Genomic DNA, 18206 nt, shown 5'->3' on the forward strand with positions numbered 1-18206 from the left:
TCCGTGCCTACCTCGGCCATCAGTGCCTCTACGGCAGCATCCAGCTCTTCTCAGCATGGATCGCCTATCATGTCTCCCGACCATGTGGTGTTGACAAACACCAACAGCTCCATCCAACCGTCGCCTGACACCTACCGCAGCAGCCAAGGCTTTGACGCCGAATCTTTCCCTGCTCCTCCGCCCTTCCAACTTGGCGACCCTCTCCTCGCTTACAAGTCTAGCAGCAACAACTCGGTTAACCCCAGCATTGCAGCGACGACTGGTGGTTCAATGGCAGAGGCATTGAGCAGTAGCCACTCTTCGGGTGGTAAGGGCTTGATAAGACGGCTTTCCAACCGTGCCTCCAAGTTTGCTAGCAGGACTCGGCGGCAGTCGGCAGCAACACCTATGAACCGGGAGGGGAGCGTAGGTCCGGGCGTTATCAGACGAAGAAGTGATAGCACGAACACAGCACCCGCCGCGGATAATGTTCTGCTAACGGATTCCGACGAGGAATACCATGATGAGTTCTACGAGCACAATTCTATATTCGGCGCTGAGAGCATGGCACGAGACTTTTCTTCAGGTAGCGGTGCCCCGTCATTATCGGGATCTATATCGATTGCGGACGTGCCTACCGGCCCAGTTATCCCTATGGCTCTAGTCAAGGGAACCCATCTACTTAAGGTATCCAAGAAGAACAAGGTTAAGCGCTTGCTCTTCGTACTCCAAGCAGACGCCGGCAAGGTTACTTGGTGGAAGGGCCGTTCTACTAAGTCCATCTATATCGACAATATTAAGGAAGTTAGGATAGGATCCGACATCCGCCAGTATCGCATCGACTATGGTGTTCCCGAGAACGACGAGGGGCGCTTCTTCACCATCTTCTACACCGTTGCTGACAAGTCCAGGAGCAAGACAATGCACTTAATTGCGGAGGATGAGGAAACATTCGCACACTGGGTCAATGCTTTAGATTCTATAGCGAAGCATCGGGAGGTGCACATGGCCTCACTAATGGCGTTCAACGACAGTGCTATCCGAGCGTATTGGAACGGCGAGATGACGAAACAGTTCGAAAACAGGGAACACTCCCCCTCCCAGGAAGAAATGGATTTCCCCGGCGTTGAACGAGTTTGCCGCAACCTTCACATTCACATGGCTCGGAGCGAGCTACTGGCCAAATTCGCTATTGCCGACACTACCAGGTCTGGTCGGCTAAATTTCTCTGAATTCAAACTCTTCGTTCGCGAGATGAAAAGGAGGGAAGACATTCGTCTTCTATACATCAGACTCGCCTCGAATTCGGAGAGGGGTATCACTCTGTCAGAATTCATGCAGTTCCTGCGAGACGAACAAGGCGAAGATGTTGATAACAACCCCAGCCAGTGGGAAGCAAAATTCATTCGTTACGCTATTCGTGGCAGTAAACACAGAACAGACTTTGGTTTATTGCAACGCTTGGACAAGGACTCGATTGCTATGAGCGAACAAGGGCTTGTAGCTTATCTTACATCGAAAGATAACTTCCCACTTGTGCGCGCACCGACTGAGTACACACTTGACCGACCCGTCAACGAATATTTCATATCCAGTTCGCATAACACCTACCTAGTCGGTCGTCAAGTCGCAGATATTGCCTCTATTGAGGGCTACATTTCAACCCTTGTCCGAGGCTGTCGTAGTGTGGAAATTGACTGCTGGGATGGTTCTGACAACGAGCCCGTCGTTAAGCACGGCTATGCGATGACCAACGCCATCTCCTTCCGCGAGGTAATCAATACTATCAACAAATACGCCTTTGTCGCAAGTCCTTACCCCCTATGGGTTTCGCTCGAGGTTCACTGCAACGCCCCGCAACAGGAAGTCATGGCCAGCATCATGAAAGAAATCTTCGGAAGCCGTCTGGTCACTGAGTCACTCGACCCGTCCGCGACTAAACTCCCAAGCCCCACAGATTTGAAGAATCGAATTTTAATCAAGGTGAAAGGGACGCATCAAAATCCTGAGCCCCAACGCAACCCCAGTGAGCATGCGACAGGTCGTCGACGTGGCAACAGCCTGACTTCCCCTTTCTCAAAGCCCGTAGCCAACGACAGTGTACCCATTCCCAATCAGTTCTTGTCAAGCCCACTACTTGGTCCTGCCGCCCAAACTGCTCGACGCAACGCCGCACCAAAGCGTGTAGACACTATCAACGAAGGTGAGGTGCACGACACTGTTAGTAGCAGCACGAGTGAATGTGATAGCGAGGAGGAGAAGCGAGGAAAGCGTAGGACCAGCAAGATTGTTAAGAACTTGGGCGAACTCGGTGTCTATTGCAGTGGAGTCAAATTCCACGGCTTCGAATCAGCGGACTGCAAGAAGAGCAACCATATCCTGTCCTTTATGGAAGGTACATTCAGGAAGCACTCCAAAGCACCGGACTCGAAGTTGGCCTTGGCCCGTCACAACATGCGTTACATGATGCGCGTTTATCCTCAATACTCTCGCCTCGCTTCGGACAACTTCAACCCTCTGATGTATTGGCGAAGGGGTGTACAGATGGCTGCGCTCAACTGGCAGACTTTTGACCTTGGTATGCAATTGAACCAAGCCATGTTCGATGGAAACACCGATGTATCCGGATATGTCCTTAAGCCCGAATCGATGCGCGAGATACGCATTCTTCACGACGGCCTACCTGTGGAAGCTATTGGTAAATTGGAACGCCAGAACATGTCATTTGACATCAACATCATTTCGGCGCAGCAACTTATCCGTCCGTCGTCCTTGCCTTCCAGTCGCACTCTTGACCCGTACGTAGAGGTCGAGATCTTCCACACGAACGACAAGCGCGATAAGCACGACAGCATGGCCGGAATCCCCGTCCTTACGGATACTCCACTTAAGACATCCACGTCAGTCGTCAGGGAGAACGGCTTCAACCCAGTCTTTAACCACAAGGCTCACTTCAACGTCACGACTAAACACCCCGAATTAGTCTTCGTCAGGTTCAGCATCAAACTTTCTAATGATGGCGAGAATTCTTCTGGGCGAAACGCTACGATTGCGACTTACATGGCCAAGCTTAGCGCCCTAAAGCAAGGCTATCGAACCTTGCCATTGCTGGATTCCAATGGCGACCAGTATCTTTTCTCGACTCTATTTTGTCACATCAAAGTCGACCCTACGACCAGCGTTTACGTGCCTAAGCCACTCCAGACCAACGGCGGCGAGGCCGCTGTAAGCAGCAAAATCAAACACATTGGTCGGAATGTGTTCAATCGGTCCTCGGCCAATAGTACTAAGTCGAGCTTCGACAAGAGCAGCGTGGACGGCTCTGATACTTCACAACAGCCCTTATTTTGATTTCTATGCAAATCCTCACTCAAGTTTGGCCATATGTCGCCATGTATAAGTACATCTTTTATTTGAGTTACCAGTCGAGTCGCGATGATTTCCCACTTGGTTTGAATCTAGCGAATACCCCATCGGACCACATACCCTCAAAAGGGAGGCGGCGCAGCACGGCCAGAGCGATTTTTTTACGATTTGTATTGCATTTATTTATTTATTTTCGGAGGCGTTCAATCCCTGTCGTTTACTCGCAGTGCTCCCTCATAGCAGAGCTTTGGAAGCACAAAGGAAATAAGCGAGAAGCATATCAATGGTGTTGAAGGGGATTATCAAGATAGATCAGGGAAATGACCAAAAAAACCTTTTTGTTGTTTTACTTAGGTACGGTGGCATTCAGGGGTCTCAGGCGTTCATTGGCAAAGGGTCATGACGAATTTCCTAGTGATGAGGGCATCATTATCAAAGCATTTGGTTGGGGATCCATATTTGCATTCGCTTCTTACGAGCAGGACTTAAGGTGCAAGCTGAGGCGCAGGGTCGCGATTGACCAGCAGCACAAAAAGAAGGATCAGTTTCAGGCGGAAGATTCATATCTATCTCACTTGACTCGCAATGCACTCGGGGGTTAGTGGCGGGCGGTTCTGATACCTTGATCTGCATCAAGTTTTCACTTCAACACTCCATCCATTTCTCCCCAGCAGGTTCTTTTTTTAACTAGCATTGGCATGTCGGCTCGCATTTGCATGAACTCAGATATAAACAATACCTGTGGCTCGCGCTGCACACTATGTACTGAATCCACTGCGATTCCGCATTTACACAAAAACCCGCCCGCATTTGCCCGGGTGTGTCTTCTCTGCATCGTAATTTTTTGACCTTTATTTCCGTCCCCAACATTTGATAAGTGACAAGAATATCGCCGTGTCATTAATCAACTACATGGCGCTGACTCACTGCTGACTATAATGGACTAGAATCGATAGATCGTATAGAGCTGGCGCCGTGGCTGCTCATGTAATGCAGCCCTCGACAGCCAAAAAGCAATAACAATTCTTCCAGAATGGAGTCCTTCGTAAGCCATAAGCAGCCGCCTTCCGAAACGGTAGCCTAGTTAGGACTGATTCGGGGTTCGGGGATGATGCAACTACGGAGCACGGTTCTCAGACCTATTGCTCAGCCTCGAATTTGCCTTTTCGGGCGAACCTCACCCTCGGGACCCAGCAATATGTATGCAGCCCTTGGTCTGACATGCCTATAGCTAACTCAGGTTCACTTACACAATATGCACAGGTCTTGTCGATCGCGGACCAAACAGCTCTCAAAATGATATGATCTGACGTCCAGGTAGCCATATTTACCCACTGTACTACATAGGCAAGCCGCTCGTTCCTTGATATATTGTTATTATTATATTATCAATATGCACACGGCAGTTCTCCGTCTCCATCATGACAAGCAAGGTCATTGGATCCTCCTCTAGCTGCTTTCAGCGCAAATGCATGACGCGCGGGCGTTCGTTTCCCATCATGGCTGAGGCGCGAATTATTGTGCGTTATTACCGGGCGATTTCTCTTGAAACGGTAAGTCACCGTCAGCTCAGCCTTCCAGTTGCTGACGCCCATGGCCCTTAAATACAGCCCAGCTATCTCTGTACAGCGACTTGCCTTACTCACCGCCCCTGCGATTTAGGAGGATACGGACAATTAGAACTAGGAATATAAAGGCAGGTGTTTATATACCCGGTACTAACTTGTCATGACTACCCAGGTATCTACACACCTAGGTTAAAAGACACCCGGTGTGAATCGATTATCTACGTCGTATTATACTGCCTAACCCGGGAAAGACCAGGTATTTTAGATGGTAGCGAAAACAGTGCCGGGGGTGATAATGGAAATAAACAGCGTGGTTCAGCTCCAAGCACCTAGCATCGGAAGAATCTCAATCATTACCAATCCCATGCCCTTGGAAGCGAAGTAAGAGACCAGGGCAAGGGGAAAAGAAAGAACCATGCTTGGCTGCAACCAAACGCTTTGGTAACATCACGCATCAGTTACTTGCTGCTGCTACTACTGCTTGTTGTTGCTTGCTTCATGCAATGCAGAAAAGCTGCACTTCTATCACATTCCTTCTTACCCAAACGAGCCATACTCCCTTGCCTCATTGGGTCATTCAGAAGGGGACGCGGGCTGACGGGACGTGCTTCCCTGGAACCCATACCCCCCTTCACTGCCCCCCCCTTCTGGCCCCCCTCCCCCTCCCCCAGCTCGATGTATTCTTTGTGTTCCCCGATCCATCCCACTGGATAGGGCAATGGCAAGGCAGCAGATATTTCATGCGGTGCGTGATGACGAGCCGCTTACGAACTGCAGGCGACCAATCATTTTTGGTACCGGCCCCTGCAACATCCTCGCGAGCTACCGTACCATGCTGTCGGGTCCTGCATCCCGCTGATTTGCGGTTCCAATTTTTTAGGCCCTTCTTTTTTACTCTTTGTCTTGTTGCAAGTTCCTTTCCACCCCTCTCCGCTCCCACACCCCCTCCCTTCCTCATCCCCCGGTCCCCTAGTGTTGCGTGGGCGGCGCGGTGACGTGAGCCTTCGGACGCGGGGGTCAAAGAGGGAAAAAGCGAATGAACTCCCACGATGATATTACTACCTCTTCATTGGAAGGAAGAAGATGAGGGTGTGAATGGTTCACGCTAGGACGGTCGTATTGCATGGCATTGCGCATGGCTGGCTGGGTCACTGGGCTGGACTGGGCTGGCTGTCAGAAAGGAACCTGCAGGATCGATCATCCTCATCGTCAGCCGTAACGTACCTGGTTAGACACATATAGTCTAACTAGTGTGCGGCTTTTGATCCGCGCGGGATGACATTTTGCAGCTAGCTAGGTTCATAAATCCATACCTACATGTTATGTACGACATGACCCCAAGACGGAATATTGTTGTTGGTTTTGGAGTTACATTTTTTTCCCCTTCCCCCTGCTGCCTACCAGCCTGTTCCATGTTCCCTAAACCCCGTCCCGTTCCGTTTCACCTCGGCGATTTTGTCCTCTACTCATCGGTGCTAGGATCGATCCCAAATTCCCACCTATCCGCGTACCTAGGTTGGAGAGGATGTACAGGGCTATACCTACAGTACACATCCATATGCTGCACTCCGCGGTCATGTATACCTCCTTGGATCTGGTTGGTGCTTGCTTACCTTGCTTCGTACATTATTCCCTCGGAGGTTATGTACATAGGCGAGGCCTCGCTAGGAACTTTTGTGACGGTGAGAATTGCGAAAATGCAAATGCCGATAATCCACACACCCAGCACGATGGCGCTGGGACCGGATATGCGTATACCTATACGCAAGCCATGAAAGCCACGCTCCTCCAAAAAGGTAGGTACTTACTTGCCTACATGTGTACATACGAGTACATCGTTGGGTACTTACCAGCGCAGCACAGCTCATGCCTTGCGTACGTGCGGACATACGTACATACCACCGTCGTGGTCGTGGTTCGCTACCGACGGTAGCCATTCCACGTATTCGGGATTTGCCCAGTTTATGCAACTCCAAATGCCGTCAGTTAGTCAAGTCAACTCATCTCCAAAGTTTACCAAGTTTACCAACTTACATTTTACATGCACATTCCTTTTTTCCACATCCCCTTCCCCTAACTATCCAGATGTGGATCTTTGTTTCAAAATTTCCTAGTTACCCGGCCGGCCCGCAACTTTTCGTTAACGAACCCGAAAATTAGGTGCTTGGGGGAGTAAGCCTGGGCCACCTGCGCGCGTTTATCTACCTTTTTATTATATGATCATATTATACGGTACCTGGTTGGCAATGAGAGGAAAGAAGGTAGCGAATTTAGGTAGTTAGTAATTCTCCGGCGGCACAGGCGGCAGGGCAGCAGGGTAACAGGCACACATGGGTAATTACGTCGACAGTCCTAGAGACTGACTGAATGACTCAATCGGCAGCGCTATATGCGTAGGTACTGACTATAGGTACGTCAGTATTATGTACCACCCACACCACACCCACATCGCTTACTTAGGATTCACCCCATCATATCCAAATCTCGATGGTACCTCTCAGCATCAGCACCATTATCATCGATCCGAAGCGGCCGGGAGCAAGATTTGCATACGTAAACTAGAGCTAGGTAGGGTAGGGGCGATAGGAAGCGGGTTGGAAATGCCGCGGCCCATTCATCGCTTGCGGACATAACTCCGGGGTAGCAGGACATGGCCTAAAGCATGGTAGGTTTAATTCTACGAACCGAACCGAACCGCTGCCCCGAGCTTTGTGGCATGATCGTGGGATGATACTTTCAGGTACATGCTCTCAAATACTTTATAATAAGTGGTTTTTTATCTTAATACTTAATATTTAAACCCGAGGCTTGCGTTGAGAATAAGTTGGCACAGGGGTTCTGCCTACTCAGGAATTTCAAATATCCGACTACCCCTGCTCTCCCGCCCGGGGAACATGTCTAGGGATGTGGTTTTTGAGGCATTAAGATGAATATGCTTGAAACACTTTCACACTTCTAACTCGCGAGTTTTACTCCATTCATTAGGTATTTGGTAAACCCAGGTCTTGACTATTGGGTAATTGTTCTCGTGATGGAGGATGTCCCTTGTTACGAAGGATCGACCACCTGGGCAATGTTACCTACTGCCCGAGCTTCCCGCGGGGGAACTCTGTTTTTCTTTTTTTTCTCCAAATTATAATCCCCGCCGACGTCTTACGAATTTGTGTGCGCCTGGGATGACGATTTGTTCGGCCGGCTTGGGCGGATGGTTTAGGTCGCGACTTTTGGCGATGTCGAGCCGAGGCTAAGCTGAGACGAAGTGGTATCTCAAAGAAGCAGTTTGATGCGAGATAGCCTAATTGTAGAGCGGAATTGAGATTTGTTATATTATTGTATAGGTACTTGTCTTAGGTATTTGTTAAGTTGGTGTACGAGAAAGACGTTGAGGGTTTTGGTTATAGTGAATAGGGAGTTGTAGATAGTTATGCTTAACTTTAATTGGACTACCAACGTTTCAATTGTATTTGGGTCTAACCTATGATAGTATACACTTAGTTTCTACTAGAGCTATAGGACTCAACAAGTTATATGTCGTTTTTCTGACTTTGTGTACCTGGGTAACCTGGTGTAACATGTTTGTGAAACTATAGGGAATCAAATTATTTGCCTTCGCCAAGCGAGGCATAGTATACTTATTTTAAGAGAGAAAAAATAGCCTTCTAATCATCTAAAGTCGAAATGCGTCAACAAACTCATTTGTGCCTTAAATTGTATAATAGGCTAAATTCAACTTAGAGATAGTAGCCGTTACACAGGTCCAGATATTTTAAGGTAGACGTTGGAATTGAACATATCTATTAAAGAGACTCCTATACCCAATATATAACTTGTTTATACAGCCATTTATTCTATTGAAATTGAGCTATATTATATTTTAGCTTCGTGGAGTAAGTCATAATAATGTGATCATGTATTGCACTTGGTCGTCCAAGTAGAAACATTTCCTAGATAATATAGTGACACCTGAAATGCTGCCTTTCTAGGTATTCATCTGTGTATTACATGTGTAGCTGGATTTTGCACACTTACTGACACATGACACTGGATAGAGCAGTAGGCCTACGCAATGCATGCCGTAGTATCCTTTTTTTTTTTTTTTTTTGGATAGAAGTTATCAAATGTCCCATTAAGCTAGAGTATAAGATGGATGGAGCGTCTGTATTCGTCGTCCATCTTCGCCCCTGAGATCTCCCGGCCGTAAGCTCGCACTCAGGTATGTCTTGCCTGAGTTGGATATGTTCTTTTACTTTTGTCCTACGCGAATTGACTAAGCCTTAGGCAGTCGTAATTAACACATTAGTGGTACATCTACTAGCTCCTATTATCTCATTTGTGCTCTTGATGTATATAGGGGGCATCTTGACGAATACCGATCCAGCCAGCAAAAACTCGAATGGCCACGGGGCGTGTACCACCTTTTGATAAAGCTTGTAGTCCGAAGGGGTATATAACTTAATACGAGCATTACTAGATCTCTAGTGGTCTAAGGAACCTAATGACATAAAAGTGTTCCTATATAGGACTGCCGATTTGCCCTGATATGATGGTTATGTCGTATTGAAGGAAAGGAAGAGTGGTATACTGGCAGCCAAGAGACGGCCTGGAAACATTCCCTAGAGTAGCGAAGAGGATAAATTTAATTGCGAATTGTCATTATGACTGAATTAGCGTATAACCTGATGTTTAGATTGCCTATATACGACTATTCGATTGAAACACTCTATCTTCGATGAATGCGCTCAGGTTTCATTGATGGCGATGAGTCGCACCATTCAAAAGAGAAAGAGCTCCATGTGTATTTAGCTACGTATGTTTCATAACTGCCTAGGTATTTATATATGTATGTACAGAATGCAAAGATTAACCCGACGTATTAGGTTTCTCCTCAAGTGAACCCTCCGGCAGGCGGAGGATGTGTTATTATTCTAGTCATCGTGAGTTGAGATCCCACTACTGACCCATCGATTACGTATCGTGAGTTATTCGTTAATAGACGCGTTTCCGAGTTAGCTGGTTAAGCGTCTTAGATAACACGATTTTAGAAATAGGGGTAATGGCCCCTTTACCTCCTGAAATCGGAACTAAGCGGACGTCCTTTTCAAGGCATCTCTACTCATATCTTAAAATATCTCGATGCTGTACTATTATATTGCATGGGGGATTTCTAGATTTTTCTAGATTTTGGCTTAACTTTGTACAATTCAAGGGATATTGAATGCCATTTGAATCCTTAGCTTCATTCGTGAGTATGGAAATAAAGTTCTCATTTTGTAGAGTGGCCTTGCTCCAAAGACGATGGTTCTAACTAGCTAGCATGGTGTAATTTTCGATGGAATGAGTGAATAACTGAAACAAGAAGATAGGTTGCTTCATTTTAAGTGGGATAATTCCCGCCGTCGTTGTTCCACACACCAAGTTCGAGAGGAGACATCTTTATGCATTTTCCGTTACTTATTGTATAGCGTATCCTAATTCTAGCATGTACGTACTATTATCTATTATGATATCGCGACTTTATGGCCTGTATCATCATCGAAACTGCGAAATGTCATACTGCCAAATAGGAGGCGGCGTAAATGGCGGTCGGCACCAAGGCAGACACCACTGCTAGAGCTATCTAGCTATATAGGCGTCATATCACGACGATTTTTTCGTGCTTGAAGTTACCTTATTTCACATATTTTCTTACTCGAGGCTCGGTGAATTGTTTGGCGATTAAATGGCGGCTTGTTGCACTAGTGTATCTCAACAACCTTAGAATTAACTTGGGGAACGGGGTGACTTTACCTCAAACAGAACCTACAGATGAGAAGGAACCATGAATCTCCTACAATTCCGACCCTTCATTTGTATGTAAGCAATAGTGACTTATAGTGTGCCAAACTGGTTCCGTATCCTCAAAAGCATAGTGGTCTCGGCGTCTTACGCTCTCCTCGGTTCTACGAACACACTTGGGGATTACGTCCGAAAGAAATCACTTTCGGAGCCGAAGGGCCTATCCAGGTAGATTCGGCCGCTTTGTCCTTGTGGAGACTCAGGGGAGGGGGACGGGCGAGTCAAAGATTGCCTACGCGTTCGAATACAGGTACGCTGGTAAAATACTTCCCACGTCATCTCAGAGAGGCCCAACAGCTCATATAGGTTCCGAAAGCGTGGGTGGATAGTCCAGTATGAAAGAACTCATGACGTTTAATCCATAGCCACGGAGTTATCTCCGTCGCGTGAATACAAGACTTTACTCGAGACAAAGAAGACAAAGAGTCTCTATATTCAGGTACCTCGTCGTAAGTTCTTTGCGAACTCCCCACGCAGCGACGTCATTGCCCTCCCTAAGACAATGGCTGACACTGGCGCGTGGGGGCGCGGCAGTTATCGTCAAAAATTTTTTTAACTTGGCTGTAGTCCGAGTCTGTTCGCCCGAAGAGTATCTCCGGGGCGGGTTGATTTCTTTGATTTTTGGCGTTTGGCTGTCGAAAATATAACCGGATCTAGACTAACACGAGAGTAATATCAGTCAGGTTCGCATGAATGTGTAACCTACATATAATTCATAGAGTTGCACGAAGAGTCCAAAAAGGGTTCTTATGTCATAGTAGTAACCGTAGAAGTGAAATAAACGTGCATGGGACGGGAGGAAGAATTTTTTTTGTGTATGATTCTGACACGAGTTCCCCAGATTATACGGCAGTTGAATAGCATATTGCGCGGCATGTGAAACGTTGAGTTGCGGGCGCATGTACAGATGAGGGCTATGCCTGCAAGATATGAGGCTCATACGGTGTCGTCACTTGTACGGGTTACAATGTACGAGGTTATCCGGGAACTTAACTCGGGTCAATTCCCGATGACAGCTTCATAAGGGTCCTGCTTCTTGGTTATAGTTTGCGGTGAACATGTGGCGGGTGCATTCGCGTTCGATAAGCTTTCAAAATGGTGAGATTGATGAAAAGACATACTTCAGATTTGAGGCGTTGTAACATGATGTCATTTGGTATTACGGGTCCCGCGCCGATGGTAACGAAGATAGAAGAATCGGCGGTCGGTTCTTTGTTCAGGCGACGATGATCAATTTTAAGGGTCGTGACGCGTTATCAAGAGAAGACCCCTTTATGCCACGAGGCTTGTTGCGTCAAGCAGAAAAAAAAGGAGAGATAACTCCGAGATGAGTTCCTACGGTTTCTTTAGTAGATCAACAATCATCATGAATTGTAGGGTTAATTTGGAATACGATTATCTTTCACCATTTTGGGATGCGTATCGACGGCGGGATTCGATTAAGATCTGACAATCGACAATCCGTGTTACCGCACGAACAAACGGGATTCACGGGATTCGCGGGGAGACGCAATTCCTTTCATTTTTTTATCTGTCGAGTCTCACCTTTCTAAAGCGCCAAGTTACTATAATATGAAAAAAAAAATATTCCACCCATATATTCATTTCATAAGTATTGGATGAGGGAGAATATTATTTGACCGGTGTATGAAGTGCATAGGGGATTCGTCATGGAATAATATAATGAAGAATGTTAAGCCGCATTATATCCATTTACAATGAAACCCACATACCCGGTGCCATCCCTACGCGGAAATCCCAAGCCTCCGACCACCGATGGAAGAGATATGCAAGGTAAGGTTAGCCTGCATTATTCATTTGCATTATTTCATTAATTGGCCCCGGTTTTCCTTTTCACTCAGGACAACCTTGGAAGATTATCTAATCGCAGAATTTCTCAATTTCTCCAATTTCTCCTGAACACAACTTTGAGCCCACCATCATTTTCTCACTCGACTCAATTACATGATCTCAACATGATCTATCGATCTATCTCACTTCCGCTAGTCCTTGGTTGGCCGGCGATGCCGACTAGGAGTTCGAAAAAAATAAGAGCTATTCTAGCTTCAAACGCCATTTTTCTAGCGTGCTTGGGCCCTCGTGCTTCCCATGTCAGCTGCTTCAACTTCTCTATGATTTTTACTACTATGAATCTCATTCCCTTGCGGCTTTAGTCTAGATCTTGGCCTCCTAGTTGGTCTAGATGGCTCTTTGGTTGGTTTAAAATAGCTAGCAACTCCAAGTTAGCTTGCATCCCCTTTTCAGATTGTCCAATCATTATGATGGAGAAACACCCTCCAGACGCCGCCTTTAGACCTACATGGTATCTACCGCGAATTCTGGGGTAATGAAGCAAAAGCTGCAGGAAACCAGCGTTGCAGCACGGGATGTAGCAGAAAAAACCACGCACGTCTGCTGTTCACCAAGTGGTGGAAGCTATCATTATATTGGCTTACGAAACTCCACCATTCGCTACACAAAGAGGCCAAGAATCATGTGAGGTTTGCAGGTAATTCTCCTTTTACGTCAGTCAGCTCGGCGTCGGAACCGACGAGTCTCCCCCTCAACACACGAAGCTCCAATACCAAGCCTCCGACTTCTTCGCAACCGAGGCCGTAGCATACCGAGAGTAACACTCGATTTTTTTTCGATTAACTCATCGGCTCACCGCAGGGACTTGTCATAGTTTAGACGGAAGAAACCATGTTGCGTGTCAAGCGTCATCCTTGGTTCAATTGCATTTTAATGCATCGCAATGCATTACAACACTGTGTTCAGCCACGCGTAGCCGCATCTGCGTCGCCTCCCGCCTTTCTTAGGAGGTACCTAACCTAACATACCCTACTCTACCCTACCTGGGTAAATCGTCTGGTCTCGTCTACATTGGTCAGTAGCAAGTAGTCATATTACAACTCGGAGAGTCGGTGGCCATGACCGGTCTGTTTGGCGTTTAGTAACGTACCTATGTAGGCAGACTCGTTAGTTTTGTGTGGCTTCGAATGCCGCCTCATCAAACCACGTTCCAGTCCCCCTCCTATGAGACTTCCGTGGTGACCCGGCGTAAGGTACCACCTGACAGCGAGTACGGCACTAGTGTACTAAGTCTCGCGCTGATCCGCGGTCTCTCGCTCTAAAGCAGTCTGGACCTCGGGACCCTTGAAAGACGAATTGCTTGTTTCGATCTTCCATGTCAAACGTTGGTGTGGGGCAATTCGTTATATACCTAAGGGTAAGTGACCGACAATGACTGGTGGTGAAAAAGACCCCTCATTGTTCAACATATAAACGTGACCCCCCCTTCGCTCCCGAATGCGGTAGCTGGTCGTATATGATATACCTATACATATCAATAGACCCTTATTCTTATATAAGAAATCCTCCAACCAAGACCAATCCAATATCTACTGCATATAATCCTCATCTGCAAGGCGGAGCCAACCAATTGAGTATCACACAATACGTACAGCCATCACGCTACATACCTCCTTTCGGGAGCGGGAATACTGCTTATACGTCTCATCCTACCACGAGGGCTTCTAAAGCCCACTCAATACATATAAACATGGTAACGAGAACGAGTTCGACCCAGAGGGTATATTACGATGCTCCTGTCTCCGTCATACCTATCATCACTTCGATACTTTTTCTCATAAGGCTCTACCATTGGCATCGATCACAATATTACCAATTATTGAATCTCCTTGATCACACGATGGAGCGAACCATATCACGTCTGTCCAATAAGGCTCAAGCTCCTACCACGTTCACCAAATTCAACGAACTCCCTCCCGAACTACGAATCAAAATATGGCAACATGCTATGCCAGATGCTAGAACTGTGGTAGTGAAGTCTCCACACACAAAACAAAGACAAGCTCCTAGATCGTTAGAGGAAGCTATGTCAAAAACACAATACCAAGATGAAACATGGTATTCGAATACACAAATACCTGCCTCACTACATGTCAACGGCGAGGCCAGACACGAAGCACTTAAACACTATAGGCTCTCTCTTGCCGTAGGAAATGCGCAACCACGAATATACGTCGATTTTACTCGGGACACTTTATTTTTCGGTAACTCCGAGCTTAAGCCCGAATGTTCCCCATTATGGAACTTTACACATGATTTAAATCGAGTAGAACGTCTCGCAGTTGTTCCCGAAGGTGCTTGGAGAGTCTTGCGTTGGAAAAAAGTCGATCTCAACTCGCTAGAAAAGATGATATTCGTTCACGATACGGAAAAATTCGAATTAGGCCCTCTTCCACAACTTGTCGAAGATGCGCCACAAAACGATGAAGTGGATCTACCAGAGGAGCAGGTACAACGTCTGGAGGAGTTGGTGTCACGACAGGAATCACAAGAGGAAGCTACAATAAACCCCATGAAGAAGCGGATGCAAGCGGCTCGGGAGGAATTGAACACATTGATGATGGTTCTACCGACCCAATGGGAAAAGGAGCCCGCAGTGGCTACTGCGGTGTTCAGAAAAAGTCGTGGGGATAGATGGCAGTGCTGATTTGCTGTTTTTAGTCTGCGACAGACACTCGTCAGCTACGCCATGTCTTAGCTTACGTTGTGCATCATGTCGTGCGCTCATCACACCCTCAGCCAACCAGATGAGAAGGAATACATATTTCTAGCCCAGGCAGTATATAACTTTCGAATGAATTTAACGAGGAATGACGATTAACTACTTTGCTATGATGTTAAGCGCAGTGTTTTGTTCTAACTTCCCCGCGAAATAATCGTCTGTCACGAACAATTCCATACTAAGAAGGGACTCGCTAATTCTACGATTACTTGTCATCTGTCTTAGACAACTTACGCAACCTGATTTTGCCCCTTGAAATAATGTCTTGCCTTATGCTGCTTACGTACGGGATGCTAATCGACCCAATGGGATTGTCTATTTTTATCATAGTACGAATAAGCCTATCAGTCAATCAATCTGAAGTAGATAAAACAATGTGGTGAAATCATAAATAGCAGTGGAAAGGAAGTGAGACGAATCTACGACATGCAGTACCCCGAATTCCAAATCAACAATGCGGTTTCCCGTCCCTTGATATCATATTCTTTTTTTCTGCAACGCGCAACGAAATGCAGGTCTATCCGATAGGTGACATGGTGCATCATGCACCCCTAAAGCCTGTTATAAAGTCATGGTATTTTAGCGGCCTAGGTACCTACATATGTCGCTAGGGAGGAAATAATTTGGAGGGAGGATAAGTATTTGAGTCATGTATGTTTCTTCCGCGCAAACCTTACACGCGTCCATCCCCGCATAATTTATAGGGGACTTAAGTATTCTTCCGCCCTATATTGTCTGTTAATTCTACTTGGATACATCACTTTTTTTTTCAACACTTCGAAAATAAATTACGTGTATGTAGGCTATCCACGCTACGCCTATGACGAAAATGACGATCCCTTATACAATGCTTCCTTGAATTTACTATACTATACTTCTTTACTTTGATAAATGTTTCGATCTCACACCGCCCCTTTTCAATGTGTGAAGACATCTCATGATTTCCTGATTTTCGGCCCCGTCCCGGTGGGATTTTTCGGAACCGATCCTTTCGGCTCTCCTTGCCTGCTTCAACCAGTGCCTCTTTTTTGCAGACCTGCGTCTTGGCTAGGACAGAGAGGATTCAATATAATAGGTAGGCTGAGTGGCTAGTGGTAGGTGAATAAGCAGTCAAATATATTCGTTACGCTTCGTAACACCACATCTCGTCCTACTCCCTCCTGTCTTGTCCTGTATATGGAAGGAGGTACATAGGAGGATTACATGTCCTCAGCCATCGGTGAAAAAACCGGCAACCGGCAACCGTTCCGGTCTGATCTCCGAATCATGTACTACAGAGGCACGGACAGATAGGTATATGTATACAAATCCTGAATTCCTCCCTCCATCGTCTCGTCCCATAATCATTGTGCAACACTCGGAAGTATCTCCCATCCTTCCGCCCCAACACCAAACCAAACTCCCGAACGCCCTCATATCTCGTCTCACCTCACTACCTAAAGTTTACTCCTAACATCACCGTCCCCGGCGCCGAGATACGATCCTCCCAACTTCAACATATCCACGGCACCCTGTACCATCTCCTGCACAATCTCGGCCGCAGGTTGGACTTCAGTAATCGAACCCGCGACCTGACCCATGATATGCGGGGCATCAATATCCTCAACCTCATTCTCAAGATCATGCTCAATCGGCACAATCCCCTTATCGCATAACTCCTTAATCTTATCCGGCTGCTTATGCCACTTCTCAATATACCCATTAATCCGCATCCGCAACGGCCGCCCCGTAAGCACAAGCGTCCTCTGCGTATCCTCATACGTCGCAGACACAACACTCTGTTTATGCTCCTCACTCCCATTCGCCTCCACACTAGCCACGAACCTCGTGCCAACCCAAACTCCAGCCGCCCCTTGCATAAGAGCCGCGGCTAACGATCGCCCGTCGTTAATACCACCCGCAGCTACCACGATAGCGGTCTGTCCGTTTAGCATCGGGGGTTTGTATTTCCTTGCTACGTCCACGACGGCGGGGATGAGTATCGAAGCCGCTATATCACCCGTATGACCCCCTCCCTCGCCGCCCTGCGCACATACCATATCAACGCCTAACTCGAGCGCTTTTACCGCGTGCCTTGGATGCCCGACCATATTCATTACCAGAATCCCTGCTTTGTGTAATTTATCTATGATCCGCTTCGGCGGTACTCCGACTGCACTAACGAATAACCGCGCCCCGGATTCGATCGTGATGTCTATGAGTTCGTCGAGTTTACCCCCCGTGTAGTCGTGGTTTGTTTTTCTGGCGGTGCCGCCGATTTGGGGGAGTGCTAGGTCGATGCCGAAGGGTAGGTCTGGGGAGCGGAGGGAGGATTTTAGATCGGCGATTATGGAACGGAGTTGTGCGGGTGTGTATTGGAAGCCTCCGATTACGCCGAGGCCGCCCGCGTTGGATACGGCGGCTGCGAGGGCACCGCCGGATACGCGGGCCATTCCGGCGAGCAGGATTGGGTGTTGGATACCGAGGAGGGAGGTTAGGGGGGTGGTTATGGGTCCGCGTTGGGGTTGGGGAGACATGGTGGCGGTTGTAGTTCTGGGTATATCTGAATTGGTAGGTACCTAGGTGAGTCTACGTAGATAGTGTATATACCTAGTGCTGGGGATAAGGTCGCCGATTAAAGAGTAAGTTTCGTAAGAACAGGTAGGTTTATATAGAAGTATATCCTATAAATCAAAGGTAAGTAATCAAGTAAGCTGATGATAGGCTATAAGAGCAATAGCTCAGCCGACGATAGAACGATGGATGGTGGAGTCGCGAGGAACTAGTTCGCGCCTAGGGAAGGACCCTGTATATTAAATACCCAGTATATCCAGTGGTCTCCCTTTGGTGTAACCGAATCCGAATCCGAGATTTCAGCTAACTCT

At 47.2% G+C, this 18206-nt stretch overlaps 3 protein-coding genes across 3 annotated transcripts; 2 read left to right on the plus strand and 1 right to left on the minus strand.

Moving 5' to 3' along the window:
- Positions 1-270: 270 nt before the first annotated feature.
- F4822DRAFT_436755 (PLC-like phosphodiesterase) lies at positions 271-3330 on the plus strand (the record flags this gene model as incomplete). The annotated part of the gene is made up of 2 exons (XM_051462338.1): positions 271-755; positions 789-3330. The coding sequence occupies 2 exons, from the start codon at positions 271-273 to the stop codon at positions 3328-3330; spliced, it is 3027 nt and encodes a 1008-aa protein (XP_051317184.1).
- An 11130-nt stretch (positions 3331-14460) lies between these two features.
- On the plus strand, positions 14461-15267 carry F4822DRAFT_427262 (uncharacterized protein; the record flags this gene model as incomplete). Its single annotated transcript, XM_051460707.1, has 1 exon — positions 14461-15267. One exon carries the CDS (start codon positions 14461-14463, stop codon positions 15265-15267), a length of 807 nt encoding a protein of 268 aa, XP_051317185.1.
- Positions 15268-16590: 1323 nt separating this feature from the next.
- On the minus strand, positions 16591-18202 carry F4822DRAFT_185167 (2-nitropropane dioxygenase-like protein). Its single transcript, XM_051453463.1, has 4 exons — positions 18143-18202; positions 17932-18005; positions 16731-17874; positions 16591-16698 (listed from the first exon to the last, which is right to left on the minus strand). Exon 3 carries the CDS (start codon positions 17856-17858, stop codon positions 16779-16781), a length of 1080 nt encoding a protein of 359 aa, XP_051317186.1. The 5' UTR covers positions 17859-17874; positions 17932-18005; positions 18143-18202; the 3' UTR covers positions 16591-16698; positions 16731-16778.
- Between the last annotated feature and the right edge of the window lie 4 nt (positions 18203-18206).

The sequence above is a fragment of the Hypoxylon trugodes genome (assembly GCF_022578975.1).
Source record: "Hypoxylon trugodes strain CBS 135444 unplaced genomic scaffold F4822scaffold_3, whole genome shotgun sequence".
Classification (NCBI taxonomy): Eukaryota; Fungi; Ascomycota; class Sordariomycetes; order Xylariales; family Hypoxylaceae; genus Hypoxylon; species Hypoxylon trugodes.

Excerpts from the sequence above, each read along its gene's own strand:
- F4822DRAFT_185167 (XM_051453463.1), bottom strand. The coding sequence starts at position 17,858 with ATGTCTCCCCAACCCCAACGCGGACCCATAACCACCCCCCTAACCTCC.